General features: G+C 39.5%; 1 protein-coding gene across 4 annotated transcripts in view; it reads left to right on the forward strand.

The window, feature by feature from the left end:
- wdr37.L (WD repeat domain 37 L homeolog) overlaps positions 1 to 13,008 on the forward strand; it is a 109,374-nt gene that overhangs the window by 38,568 nt on the left and 57,798 nt on the right. For all 4 annotated transcript variants that reach the window (XM_041565481.1, XM_041565480.1, XM_018266565.2 and 1 more), the window contains 3 exon segments: positions 5,394 to 5,572; positions 9,342 to 9,438; positions 12,029 to 12,124. In XM_041565481.1, the coding sequence (XP_041421415.1) occupies positions 5,435 to 5,572; positions 9,342 to 9,438; positions 12,029 to 12,124 (331 nt within the window). In that variant the 5' untranslated portion in view covers positions 5,394 to 5,434.

The following is a 13,008-nucleotide window of genomic DNA, read 5'->3' on the forward strand; positions in this document are numbered from 1 at the left end:
GCAAAAGATCATAAATTTTTTTTAGGGTACCGGCTTCCCCCCTACATTTCTTAACATATGACACATAAACTATACACTGGGCTCATGTGTAGGGAAATATAACAACTTTATTTTATTTTATTAAGGTTCCCTGGGCTTGTGTAGTGTATTGGCTGCAACATATACGTCCATTGAAATTTAACTTCCCACCGTATGCAAATTAGCCAACGATAGCGCAACTTCTCTTTGCTTGCCGAATTAATGCTATCGAAACTTTGCTCGGTGCCCCGGACGCAACTTCGCATTTTAGTGAATTAGCTTTGTCCTGGCGAATTTTCGATTGGCGAAGTGTGGTGATGTGAGCGAAGCCATCGCTGGCGAATTTCCGGAGGCTTATCCAAGTAATCAAATATTTTTAAAAATGATTTCCTTTTTCTCTGTAATAATAAAACAGTGGGCATTGTTTTTTGCAGATAAAGCATTAATGTTTCCCCTAGTACATATTCACAAAATGCTCTAGGGTTATATCGTGCCGTGTACAGGTATGCGATCCGTTATCCGGAAACCCGTTATTCAAAATCTCAGAATTACGGAGTGGCCAACTCCCATAGACTCCATTTTATCCAAATAATCAATTTTTAAAAAATTTTCCTTTTTCCGTGTTATAATAAAACAGTAGTTTGTACTTGATCCCAACTAAGATATAATTAATCCTTATTGGAAGCAAAACCAGCCTGTGAATGTAACTTTACAGAGCATTTATTTTGGATGGGGTTAGTGACCCCCCCATTTGAATGCTGAAAATAATGAGAAGAAAAATTTGGGATACACTGAATCCAGGATTCGGTTCGGGATTCGCCATGGATTCGGCCGAATCCTTCTGCCTGGCCCATCCGAATTCTAATTAGCATATCCAAATTAGGTCCGAGCAGGGCAATCACGTGACTTTTTGTCACAAAACAAGGAAGTACATTTTTTTTGATTCGGTTCAGTATTCGGCCAAATCTTTTGCAAAGGATTCAGGGGTTCGGCCAAATCCAAAATATTATGATGATTAGGTGCATCCCTAAGAAAAAGGCAAATAAATGAAAAAATTATAAAAAAAAAGTAGATGAAGACCAATTAAGAAGTGGCTTAGAATTAGCCATTCTATAACATACTAAAAGTCAACTTAAAGGTAAACCACCCCTTTAATGTTTACATGTTGTTCTAGTAGACTTGAAATGAAGATCCACATTACAGAAAGATCCATTATCTGGTCAACTCCAGTTCCCAAACATTCTGGATAACAGGTCCCGTACCTCTTATCTGGGCAGGCAAAAGTGATCCCCAACCCTTTTTAACTGCGAGCCATATTCAAATGTAAAAAGAGTTGGGGAGCAACACAAGCATGAAAAAGTTCCTGGGGTGCCAGATAAGTGCTGTGATTGGCTATTGGTAGCCCCTATGTGGACAGGCAGATTACAGGAGACTCTGTTTGGCCAATAGAAACCTTCTAATCTGTCCGATCGACTAAACGAACGATTGCAATAGTCTGACCATCTCCCATTGATATCATCAGATAAACAATACACGCAGAGAGATTATCATTAACCAATATAATTTATATCTTTGAACCTGTCAGATCGACTGAATGACCAATCGCTATGGTACGAAAAATGTCAGGACGAACGGTCTGAACATCGTACGAACTGTCGTTTTGAACGATAGTACAGGTATGGGATTCATTATCTGGAAACCTGTTATCCAGAAATCTTTGAATGACCTAAAGGCCGTCTCCCATAGACACCACTTTATACAAATAATCCAAATTTTTCAAATGAAAACTCGATCCCAATTAAGATATAATTAATCCTTATTGGAAGCAAAACCAGCCTATTGGGTTTATTTCATGTTAAAATGATTTTCTAGTAGACTTAAGGTATGAAGATCTCAATTACAGAAATATCCGTTATCCGAAAAGTTCCAAGCATTCTGGATAACAGGTCCCATACATGTACATGCAGAAATATTATCGTTAGCCGATAAAAATCTTTTAACCCGTCCAATCGACTGAATGACCAATCGCCATGGTACGAAGAATGTCCGGACGATCCACAAATGGTCTGAAAATCGTACCATCCGTTTCGCTTGATAGTATCTTTGCGTCTATGGCTAGCTTAGGTCTGAAGTCTAAAGGTGGCCATATACTATACGATCCTCTCGTTTGGCAAGGTCGCCAAACGAGCGGATCTTAACCAATATGCCAACTAACGGCTGGGCACAGGACAGTGTCACAGGAACTGGATCCCAGTCCTGGATCGTAGAAACAAAATCAAACTTGGCCGATGGATATCTGCCCGACTTTTGGCCTGATATTGATCGGCAGGACCCATCGGGAGCCCCACACATGGGCAGATAAGATGCCGAATTGGTCTAAAGGATCGATATCGGCAGCTTTAATCTGCCCGTGAATGGCCACTTTAAGGCTAATTGACAGATTAAATCTGACCATGGATGGCCACCATAGCTGTTGCTTAAATGGTCAATATCTTGGATCAAGATACAGTCCTGCTAGGGGGGAGAATTGACTTTTCTGTAGATTTAGATTTCAACCATGTTTTCGAAGACGTCTTTGTGATGCAATAAGAGAAGATCTTCCACTGGAAATATCTTAGGGGAGAGGTGAGACATGTTTAGAGTTAAAAAATGTTCATAAAAGAGAAGGATGGGTAAATGCAAGAGCAAGGACAACCTGAAGATGAACTTCCATAGCTGGACAGTTGCTTTTAAGTAAATTTTTTAGTATGTAATAGAATGCCTATTTCTAATAGGGATGCACCGAATCCACTATTTTGGATTCGGCCGAAAATCCCGAATCCTTCTAGGAAGATTCAGCCAAATACCGAATCCGAATCCTAATTTGCATATGCAAATTAGGGGTGAGAAGGGGAAAACATGTTTTACTTGTTTTATGACAAAAGTCACAAGATTTCCCTCCAAGTCCCTAATTTGCATATGCAAATTAGGATTCGGTTCGGTCGGGCAGAAGGATTCTGCCGAATCCTGCTGAAAAAGCCTGAATCCTGGCCGAATCCCAAACCGAATCCTGGATTCGGTGCATCCCTCATTTTTCAATTGGCCTACATTTTTTCTTTCTTATAGTTTTAGACTCATTTGTCTTCTTCTTCTTACTCCTTTCAGCTTCCAAATGGGTCTCTGACCCCAGCTAAAAAACAAATTGTTATTGCTACTTTTTATTTCTCATCTTTTTATGCATTCCTCTCTTATTGATATTCCAGTCTCTTCTTTAGATCAGTGCAAGGTTGCCACGGTAATTTGTACCCTAGCAACCAGGTTGGAGAAATTGCAAACTGGAGAGCTGCTGGAAAAAAAGGCTAAATAAATCGAAAACCACAAACAACAATAATAATAATAAATGAAACCCAATTGCAAACGGTCTCAGAATATCACTCTCTTTGTCATACTGAAAGTTATTTAAAGGCGAACAACCCCTTTAAATGCAGTTGAATGTTCTGTGCCATAAGCAGATATTATTTCCCATGTGTATATGTAGGCATACAGCCTGTGGGTTCCAGAAAAAACTGTTTACTTAATGAATTAGCCAGCAGGAAACAGAGCCTGGAAATTGACTTTGTTCAACCTTCTCACCGGTTTTGGGTGGAGTTGAAAAGGAAAAGGAACTCTGAGTAGTTGTTATGTATGTGACACAACTGTGTGAAATACACTGTTACAGAGCTTCATATTTCTTAGCTCACTTTCTAGACAGAAAGTGTAAAATCATTGCTAAAAGCAGAACAGAAATCTTGAAACTGTGAACTGAGCAGAGCTACGGGGACTTCTTATTACAAGTGCAAAAAAGGTTTTAAAGGAGAACTAAAGCCTAGCTAAAGATGTAGCTAGAAATGTTGTGCTTCTGTACCTGCTCAAGGCAACCACAGCCCTTTAGCAGTAAAGATCTGTGTCTCCAAAGATGCCCCAGTAGCTCCCCATCTTCTTTTCTGCTGATTCCCTGCACATGCTCTGTGCTGCTGTCACTTACTGAGCTTAGGGACCCACTCACAATATACAGTACACATAGAATAGAAATGTCACAATATAAGGCTGATTAGTAATTAATACAGATAATTACTACATGGCAGCACAGAAACCAGTGCAATTAGTTATCCTTTAAAGGAGAACTAACCCCTAAAAATGAATGGCTAAAAGTACTATATTTTATATACAAAACTTATTGCACGAGGCTAAAGTTTCAGCTTGTCAATAGCAGCAATGATCCAGGACTTCAAACTTGTCACAGGGGGTCACCATCTTGGAAAGTGTCTGTGACACTCACATGCTCAGTGGGCTCTGATTGGCTGTTGAGAAGCTAAGCTTAGGGCTCGTCACTAATTATCCAGCAGAAAATGAGCTTCCCCTTTAATATAAGCTGATGCTACAGGGCTGATTATTAAATTCTGATGCTAATTGCACTGGTTTCTGTGCAGCCATGTAATAATTATCTGTATTAATTACTAATCAGCCTTATACTGTGACATTTCTATTCTATGTGTACTGTATATTGTGAGTGGGTCCCTAAGCTCAGTAAGTGACAGCAGCACAGAGCTTGTGCAGTGAATCAGCAGAAAAGAAGATGGGGAGCTACTGGGGCATCTTTGGAAACACAGATCTTTACTGCTAAAGGGCTTTGGTCGCCTTGGGCTGGCACAGAAGCTCAAAACATAATTTACAACATTTCTAGCCTATTTCTTTAGTTTAACTGTCTTTGTCCTTTAAAATACTTGTTTTTTGCTGTAGCTGTTCCTTTAAGGACCGGTGTGCTAATGGTGTTTGCATGAATGCACTTGCAGCATTGTGTGTGTGTTCTGAGCTGGATCTGTTAACTAATTTGTTTGCAGAATGAAAATCTGCTATTTCCGTACTAATATTCAGGAAACGTTTGTTTTGTAGCGCTGTTGTGTGGGCAGCTGCAAAGCCACGGCACATCTTTGATTTTAGCGTTCTTGTAAGATATAATGGATTTCCATGCTCAGCCTTGTTTATGATTCAGTCAGTGCAATCATAATACAAAATTTTTCAGCAGTTGTCGTAACAAAAAAATAAAATAAATAAAACACTATTCTTTCTCCGATATTTGACAGAATATCAACTTCATCTGCTGCCAGCAGCCACCAAGATAGATGGTTGTAAAACTGAGCAAATTCCTGTACCATCTACTTCTGGAAACAGGCCACACTGGCAACTATGGAAATAAAACTCTGGGCTTAATTAAAGGAGAACTAAATGCTGTGTAATAATGCTAAAATAAATATGCAGCAATGCTGGAATACAATTTAAAGTAAATATGCTCCCCCTCATACTAACCGGCTCTGTCTGCAGGAGTCTTCTAATTAAAATGTGCTGTTTCTTTGCAGTTTGTTTATTAACTCTCTTGAAGCCACTTCTTGGAGGAGGGATGCCCACTGAAAGTGGAAGCTGGGCAGCTGCACGCCAGACCAAGCAGAAACGCAAATCTCACAGCCTGTCCATAAAGAGGACCAACAGCTCAGAGCAAGATCGCCTCGGGCTGCAGAGAGACATGTTGGAAGGACAGGTGAGATTTCTAAGTTCCAACTCACAGCAACAGAGAGTCATTCACGTTGTAACTCATTTGTATTGAAATGAGTTATCCCTCTTGAGTACCCCAATAATTTCTCTTCTATCCATAAAGGCGGCCTCTTTCTATTCAGACCCTCGCCTGCTCATCATCTGCTCTGACTTCGAAACCACGGCCTCGTTGCTATGGTTTAATTATCGTAGCTACCAGGCTGCAAATCCAAGCTTGACCTACCGCTAGTTTTCCTGAAGATTAGGGTGGCCAAGGGTTCGGAAATTAGGAAGAGATTTTTTTTCTACTTTCCCTAGTGACAGAATAAAGAATCTAGCCATAAATATTATTGGGGGACTATAGCGAAAATATAATATACGCTTCATCATACTGAAATCAGAAACTTTCTAAATACAATCAATTAAAAATTCTGTACTTTTTTTTTTAAATAATCAAGTTTATCTTCATTATTCCTCTCTCAGCATCAGTTTCTTTTCATTCTCTCTTCATTCAGAAGTTTATTAACAGTTAGATCCAATATATCTTATAGGGGGGCTCCTTTTGCCTAGAAGATGTATTAGAGCTCACTCTATTAAAATCACCAGACATCATGTCTCTCTACATGCAGGATTTGTGCAAAAGGCAGTTATTTTGTTTGTACTGGAATCAGTTATCTGAGAGAGCTCTAATACATCTGCTAGGAAAGTAAGCCCCCCTATAAGATATATTGGATCATTCATCTGACACCCAACTGCTGCATGAAGACAGAATGAAGAGAAACAGATGCTGAGAGAGGAATAGTGAAGACGAACTGTATTATTTTAGAAACGACGCACAATAGTTAATTGATTGTATTTACAAAGTTTCTTATTTCAGTATTAATTTTCGCGATAGTTACCCTTTAATATTTGTTTAAAGGGGAGGTTCACCTTTAATTTAACTTTTAGTATGCTATAGAATGGTCAATTCTAAGCAACTTTTCAATTTTCTATTTATTTTTTCTATGTTTTTTAATTATTTGCCGTTCTCTTCTCACTCTTTCCAGCTTTCAAATGGGGATCACTGAACCCATCCAAAAACATAGACCCTGAAACGTTACAAAATTATTATAATTACTACTCTGTATCACTCATCTTCCTATTCAGCTCTCTGCTATCCATAGTCCAGTCTCTTATTCAATTCAGCACATGGTTGCTGGTAGTGATGTGCGGGTCAGGGTTTTCCTGACCCTAACCCTGCTCCAGCCCGCGCCCGCTCACAACTGCGCTTCCAGGGTCCTTATATAGACCCGCGCCGACCTGCCCCGCCGATGACGTCGCAAAAGTGGCGGGGCGAGCAGACGCCAGACTATAAAACCGTAACTCGGAAGTCGGCATTTGAAGGTGGCGGGTAAACCTGCAGGTCCCGCAGGTATCGGGTCGACCTGCACATCACTAGTTGCTAGGGTATTTTGGACCCTAGCAACCAAATTGCTAAAAATTGCCAACTGAAGAGCTGCTGAATAAAAATAAAATAACTCAAAAACCACAAATAATAAAAAATGTAAACCAATTGCAAATCGTCTCAGAATATCACTCTCTACATCATACTGAAAGCTAATTAAAAGGTGAACAACCCCTTTAAGTTTTATCATTTACAAATGAAAGTAACTGATAATATTCCTTTAAAAGCAATATTAAAACCCTTGCCTTGGTTCAGTTCATGTATATCCCAGTAGGGATTATTGTTTGTCTGTACATTTCCAATGACTTGTCCCCAACTGGGAGGCAACACTCTCCTTTTTTCCACTTGCATCATCTGCTGACCCAGAATAGGTTTTCAGCTGCTCTCTATGGTGAATATCTCCAGCCTTCAGTTTCTGAGCAGTGCCTCGCATCACAGTTAAGGTATATAAAGTTGAACTTTGTACCACAACATCAATAGTATATTAGAAACGGAAAGTGCTAAAGTATATTCTGTGGCACATTCATAATAAACATGGACTGAAGTGACTTCCGTGAGGTAAAAGGTATTGCAGACTTGTGTCTAGAATCATAAAAACCTGTGTATGACTTCAGAGTAAAACCATGATAAAAATACAGGTTAGATGCAACTTTCTGTTCCCTGTGCAATTTCATTTATAGGGTAAGTTCACTTTAAGGGTAAGGTCACACCTGGAGATCCGGGGAGACTTAGTCGCCCGGCATCTAATCGCCTCTTCTTTGGGGCGACTAATCTCCCGGATGGCTTCCCCCTGTCTTCGGCCTGCTAGAATGAGAAATCGACTGCGGCATGGCACTCGCGGCACTTCGTTTTCCGAAGTCGCCTGAAGTTTCCTTGTGAGCCGAATCTCCAGGTGTGACCTTACCCTAAAATGAATGTTTAGTTTGATGTCGACAGTAATATTCTGAAACAACCTGCAATTCAAACCACTAATGCTTAATCAACCCAATAACCAGGCAGCAGTTTGGAAGTCAGAATTGAAGTGGGCGTGAATACAAATATACGCAAAAGGTGTGGATCCGTTATCCGGAAACGCAGTATCCAGAAAGCTTAGAATTACGGAAAGCTCGTCTCCCATAGATTCCATTTTATCCAAATAATCCAAATTTTTAAGAATGATTTCCTTTTTCTCTGTAGTAATAAAACAGTACCTTGAACTTGATCCCAACTAAGATATTATTAAAGGACCAGTAACATAAAAAATGTAAAAAAAATATTTGTTTCTACTTAACGACAGGGCGACGATCCATCGTGCGGCGCTTGATTTCTCCTCCCTGGCTATCTCCTATAGAAGGCAGGGAGGAGAAATCGAGTGCCACACGATGGATCGTAGCCCTGTCGCCGCCAAGCAGAGAATCAGTAAGTAATTTCTTAATGAAAACTGAAAGTTTTCATTAAGAACGAATTGAAAGTTAAAACTGCCTTGGTGGGTTTTTTTTTTTCCGTTTAGTAGAAACTATTTTTTTTTAAAAAAAAAAATAAATAATTACATTAGTCTTTTAATCCTTATTGGGAGCAAAACCAGCCTATTGGGTTTATTTAATGTTTACATGATTTTCTAGTGGACTTAAGGTATGAAGATCCAAATTACTGAAGGGAATTATTAGGAAAACCCCAGGTCCAGAGCATTCTGGATAACAGGTCCCATACCTGTACAAAAAAAGTAACAATTTCATATTTAAATAAGTAATAATAAAAGCGCCAGTTACACAAACTATGAGCCGCAGGCTAGAAAAAAAGCAGAATAGGGGGCTAATTTGAAAAGCATTACAAGAAATAGAATTAGGGATGCACCGAATACACTATTTTGGATTCGGCCGAACCCTCGAAACCTTTGCTAAAGATTCGGCCGAATACCGAACCAAATCCGAATCCTAATTTGCATATACAAATTAGGGTTGGGTTTTTACTTCCTTGTTTTGTGACAAAAAGGTCACATGATTTCCCTCCCGCCCCTAATTTTCACATACAAATTTGGTTTGGCTGGGCAGAAGGATTCAGCAGAAACCGAATCTTGCTGAAAAAGGCCGAATCCCGAACCGATCGTGGATTCGGTTCATCCCTAAATAGAATTAAGGAAAAATCTTTTTAATTAAAAAAAAAAAAAAGCAAAACATTACAGAACCAAAAATAGTGGAAATGAACTTCAATCCTCACTAGTCGCTTTTTCTCTCCTTGTCCTTGTTATTCTTCTTCTTCGGAGACACTCTGCTTGGTTTTTAATAGACTATGTGAGCTGGAAACTGATTTAATGTGTTTATTTTTTGTTTCTTCTCCATTTATATGCTTAAAGGATTCCAAGCTTCCGCCATCCGTTCGCAATACACTGCTGGAGCTTTTCGGGCAAATAGAAAGAGAATTTGAGAATCTTTACTTGGAGAACTTGGAATGTGAGTATTTGTTTCTAGAGAAGGACTTTACAGTTTCCTTATTTTCCAGCAATATATAGATTCAGTTCGGCCTTTTTCAGCAGGATTCGGATTCAGCCAAATCCTTCTGCCTGGCCAAACCGAATCCGAATTTGCACATGCAAATTAGGGGCGGGGAAGGAAATTGCGTGACTTTTTGTCACAAAACAAGGAAGTAAAAAATGTTTTTCCCACCCCTAATTTGCATATGCATATTAGGATTCAGTATTCGGCCGAATCTTTCACGAATGATTCGGGGGTTCGGCCGAATCCAAAATAGTGGATTCGGTGCATCCCTGTTTTCAACGGATATCTAATGATAAAAATAAATGGTGCAGCTTGCATAGATATTAATACATCAGGTATTATTATTGGTTAATTATTTCTATCCAAAATTTCCAAAAATAAGCAGCATTTTACGCAGAGTGTTTCTAGATCAGTCACATCAGTCCCTGGTACTGTCTAAGGTCCCTTATACAGTCACACACATTAGGGTCAGTTTTATGAGGAGCCAGTTAATCTGCCTGTATGCTTTTGGAGTGTGGATGGAAACCGAATTACGCAGAGGAAACTCACACAAATTGCTTGTAGATAGTGTCCTGGCCGGAATCCAATTTAGTACATGGCGTTGAACCCTTGCCTCCCCAAAAGCTGCTTTGAGGCTGTGTTTTTAGTAGGCCAAACCCATGAATCCTTCGCGAAAGATTCGGGCAAATCGGAATCCTAATTTGCATATGCAAATTAGGGGTTGGATCGGGGAAAAAGTCACATGATTTTCCTCCCTGCCCCTAATTTGCATATGCAAATTCGGATTCAGATTCGGTTAGGCCGGGCAGAAGGATTCTGAATACTGCTGAAAAATTCCGAATCCCAAACCGAATCCTGGATTTGGTGCATCTCTAGTTTTTAGAAACCAGCACTGTAGACGTGCTATACTTAAATATATCAGTACCCAAGTATTGATTCTGTGCTGATTATTTTGCTACGAGTCAGACAATTGGGGATGTTGTGCGCCATTATAATTAAAGGAGAAGGATTCGATCCTACGATTTTACAAAAAAATCCTTTGAATTCTCAAAACTTAGCCCAATACTGGGTATGGGTTCTAGGAGGTCCCCATAGCAATTCGGCAGGTTTAAGGTGGTAAAGTGTCAAAGTCTTTTAAAGAGACAGTACTTCGATTTTTGAATGGTCGAATTTGTGAAGTATTTTCAATTCGAATCAGTCGAATTTGGCCTATTCGATGGACGAAGTACCCAAAATTTACTTCGAAATTCGAAGTTTTTTTCATTCGGAAATTCACTTCGACCTTTAGTAAATGGGCCCCTAGGTGTGCTATAATATATTTACTAAATAGACCCTTTTAGTAAATTATACATTTCGATATTCAAATTTTTTGCAAATTCAAATCGAATTTGGACTATTCCCTAGTCAAAGAACACAAAAATAGCTCTAAATTCGTATTTTAAATTCAAAAATTCACCTCGACCTTTGATAAATCTGCCCGTAACTGAACAACCCAAAGTTTTACTCTTCAGCTGCAAACACAACCTCTTTGCTGGCTCAGCGCTTTCTATACACCCTATGATCCAGTATTCATTCAGTGGCTTGTAAAATGTGTGCTTGTGTTTTTAGAGTGATACTGACACCTCTAAACTAAAGACTTCCTCGTGGTCATGTTATAGAAATACTTATTGTGCACTCAATATTTTATCTTTTAACGTCGCTTAAAGGAGACATATAGGATAAACGAAACCCCCCCCCTAATTGTGTAGACAATAATGTATAAGGGGTAGGCGTATTATGTTCTCTGTCAGAAGCACAGTATGAGGAGGACAGCCAATCACAGCCCTGCAGTCACACAAGCAAAGGCAGGCTTCAGTTCCCTATCAGGTCAGCCTAGCTGCTGATTGGTTCCTGTCCTACAGTGCAGTGAGTTGAGTGCTGGCGGCTCCCCTGCACAGCCTGGGAAAGGAGGCAGCAGGAAGTGGAACAGATGGGCGGGACTAGTAGGATTTTTTACAGACATTTTCCAAAAAGTAACCAGAAACACAACTTTTTAAAGCACATTCCTTCTATATCTTAAAGTGCTTAATGCACTGATACATTCTTGTTTTTTACATTAAATATTTGAGTTTTCTGCCTTCATATTTTATAGGGATGCACCGAATCCACTATTTTGGATTCGGCCGAACCCCTGAATCCTTTGCGAAAGATTCGCCCAAATGCCGAATCCGAATTTGCATATGCAAATTAGGGGTGTGAAGGGAAAAACATTTTTTACTTCCTTGTTTTGTGACAAAAAGTCATGAGATTTCTCTCCTGCCCCTAATTTGCATATGCAAATTTGGATTCGGTTCGGCCGGGCAGAAGGACTGAAAAAGGCCGAATCTCGAACCGAGTCCTGGATTCGGTGCATCCCTAATATTTTATAAGGGTTAGGGGTGCCATGGCAGAGAGGTCTACAGGGTTAAAGGTCAGATATTGCTGAGTTAGTGTTCTAAATGTCAGATAACATTAAAAGGAAGTGGTACTTAACCATATTTCTATTTTTTCCCCCATATGTAAAAAGTACGTCGGGAAATAGATACACTGAACGATCGCTTGGCAGTGGAAGGGCAGGCCATAGATGGAGCGGAATTAAGCAAAGGACAGATGAAAACAAAAGGTAAGAATAGTTATATATTACAGAAAATGTTTCCTGGCATGTGTGTTGCATGAGAGAGTAAGAGCTTTATGACATTCAGTTTCATACACTCAAGCAGGGATTAATTGCTTGGTTTCTGCAAAACCCACAGCGCTGTGTGTGCTGAAATCCTATACAGGTCAGCCTTTTTGTGTACTATAAAAAGCATGAGCTGTGCTTGTCAGCACAATACACACACAGATGCTCAAGGGAAACAAGGCATTGTTTAATTGGGCCATGTGGCAACTATTGTATTCTAGAATGGAGCTACAGTCTCTTAACATGATACAAATACTTCCTCTCAATTGCACTGAGAATGAGCAGCCCATTCATTCATTTAAGTCTTCATTTTAGGAGCGAGGACACACATCTAAAGTCCTTATGCCGTAGGAATAGATATTAATAGTGGCTTTTCAGAGCACAAAATAAAAGAACAAAATGATTCTTTCATATCGTCCTTTAGATATAGTAGAGGTGCGCAATGACATATTATATATTTATCTCTAATGGATAAATGTACTTGGTTAGTCTCTTATTGCCGGTGGATGTTTCAGCAGTCAGTTTTAAAGGTGAAGTAAAGCTTAACTAAAGAAGACGCTAGAAATGTTGTACATTATGTTTTGGTCTTTAGCAGTAAAGATCAGTGTCTCCAAAGATGCCCCAGTAGCTCCCCATCTTCTTCTCTGCTGATTCACCGCACATGCTCTGTGCTGCTGTCACTTACTGAGCTTAGGGACCCACTCACAATATACAGTACACATAGAATAGAAATGTCACACTATAAGGCTGATTAGTAATTAATACAGATAATTAGTACATGGCAGCACAGAAACCAGTGCAATTAGCATCAGAATTTAATAATCAGC

This window comes from Xenopus laevis, chromosome 6L (assembly GCF_017654675.1).
Source record: "Xenopus laevis strain J_2021 chromosome 6L, Xenopus_laevis_v10.1, whole genome shotgun sequence".
Lineage (NCBI taxonomy): Eukaryota > Metazoa > Chordata > Amphibia > Anura > Pipidae > Xenopus > Xenopus laevis.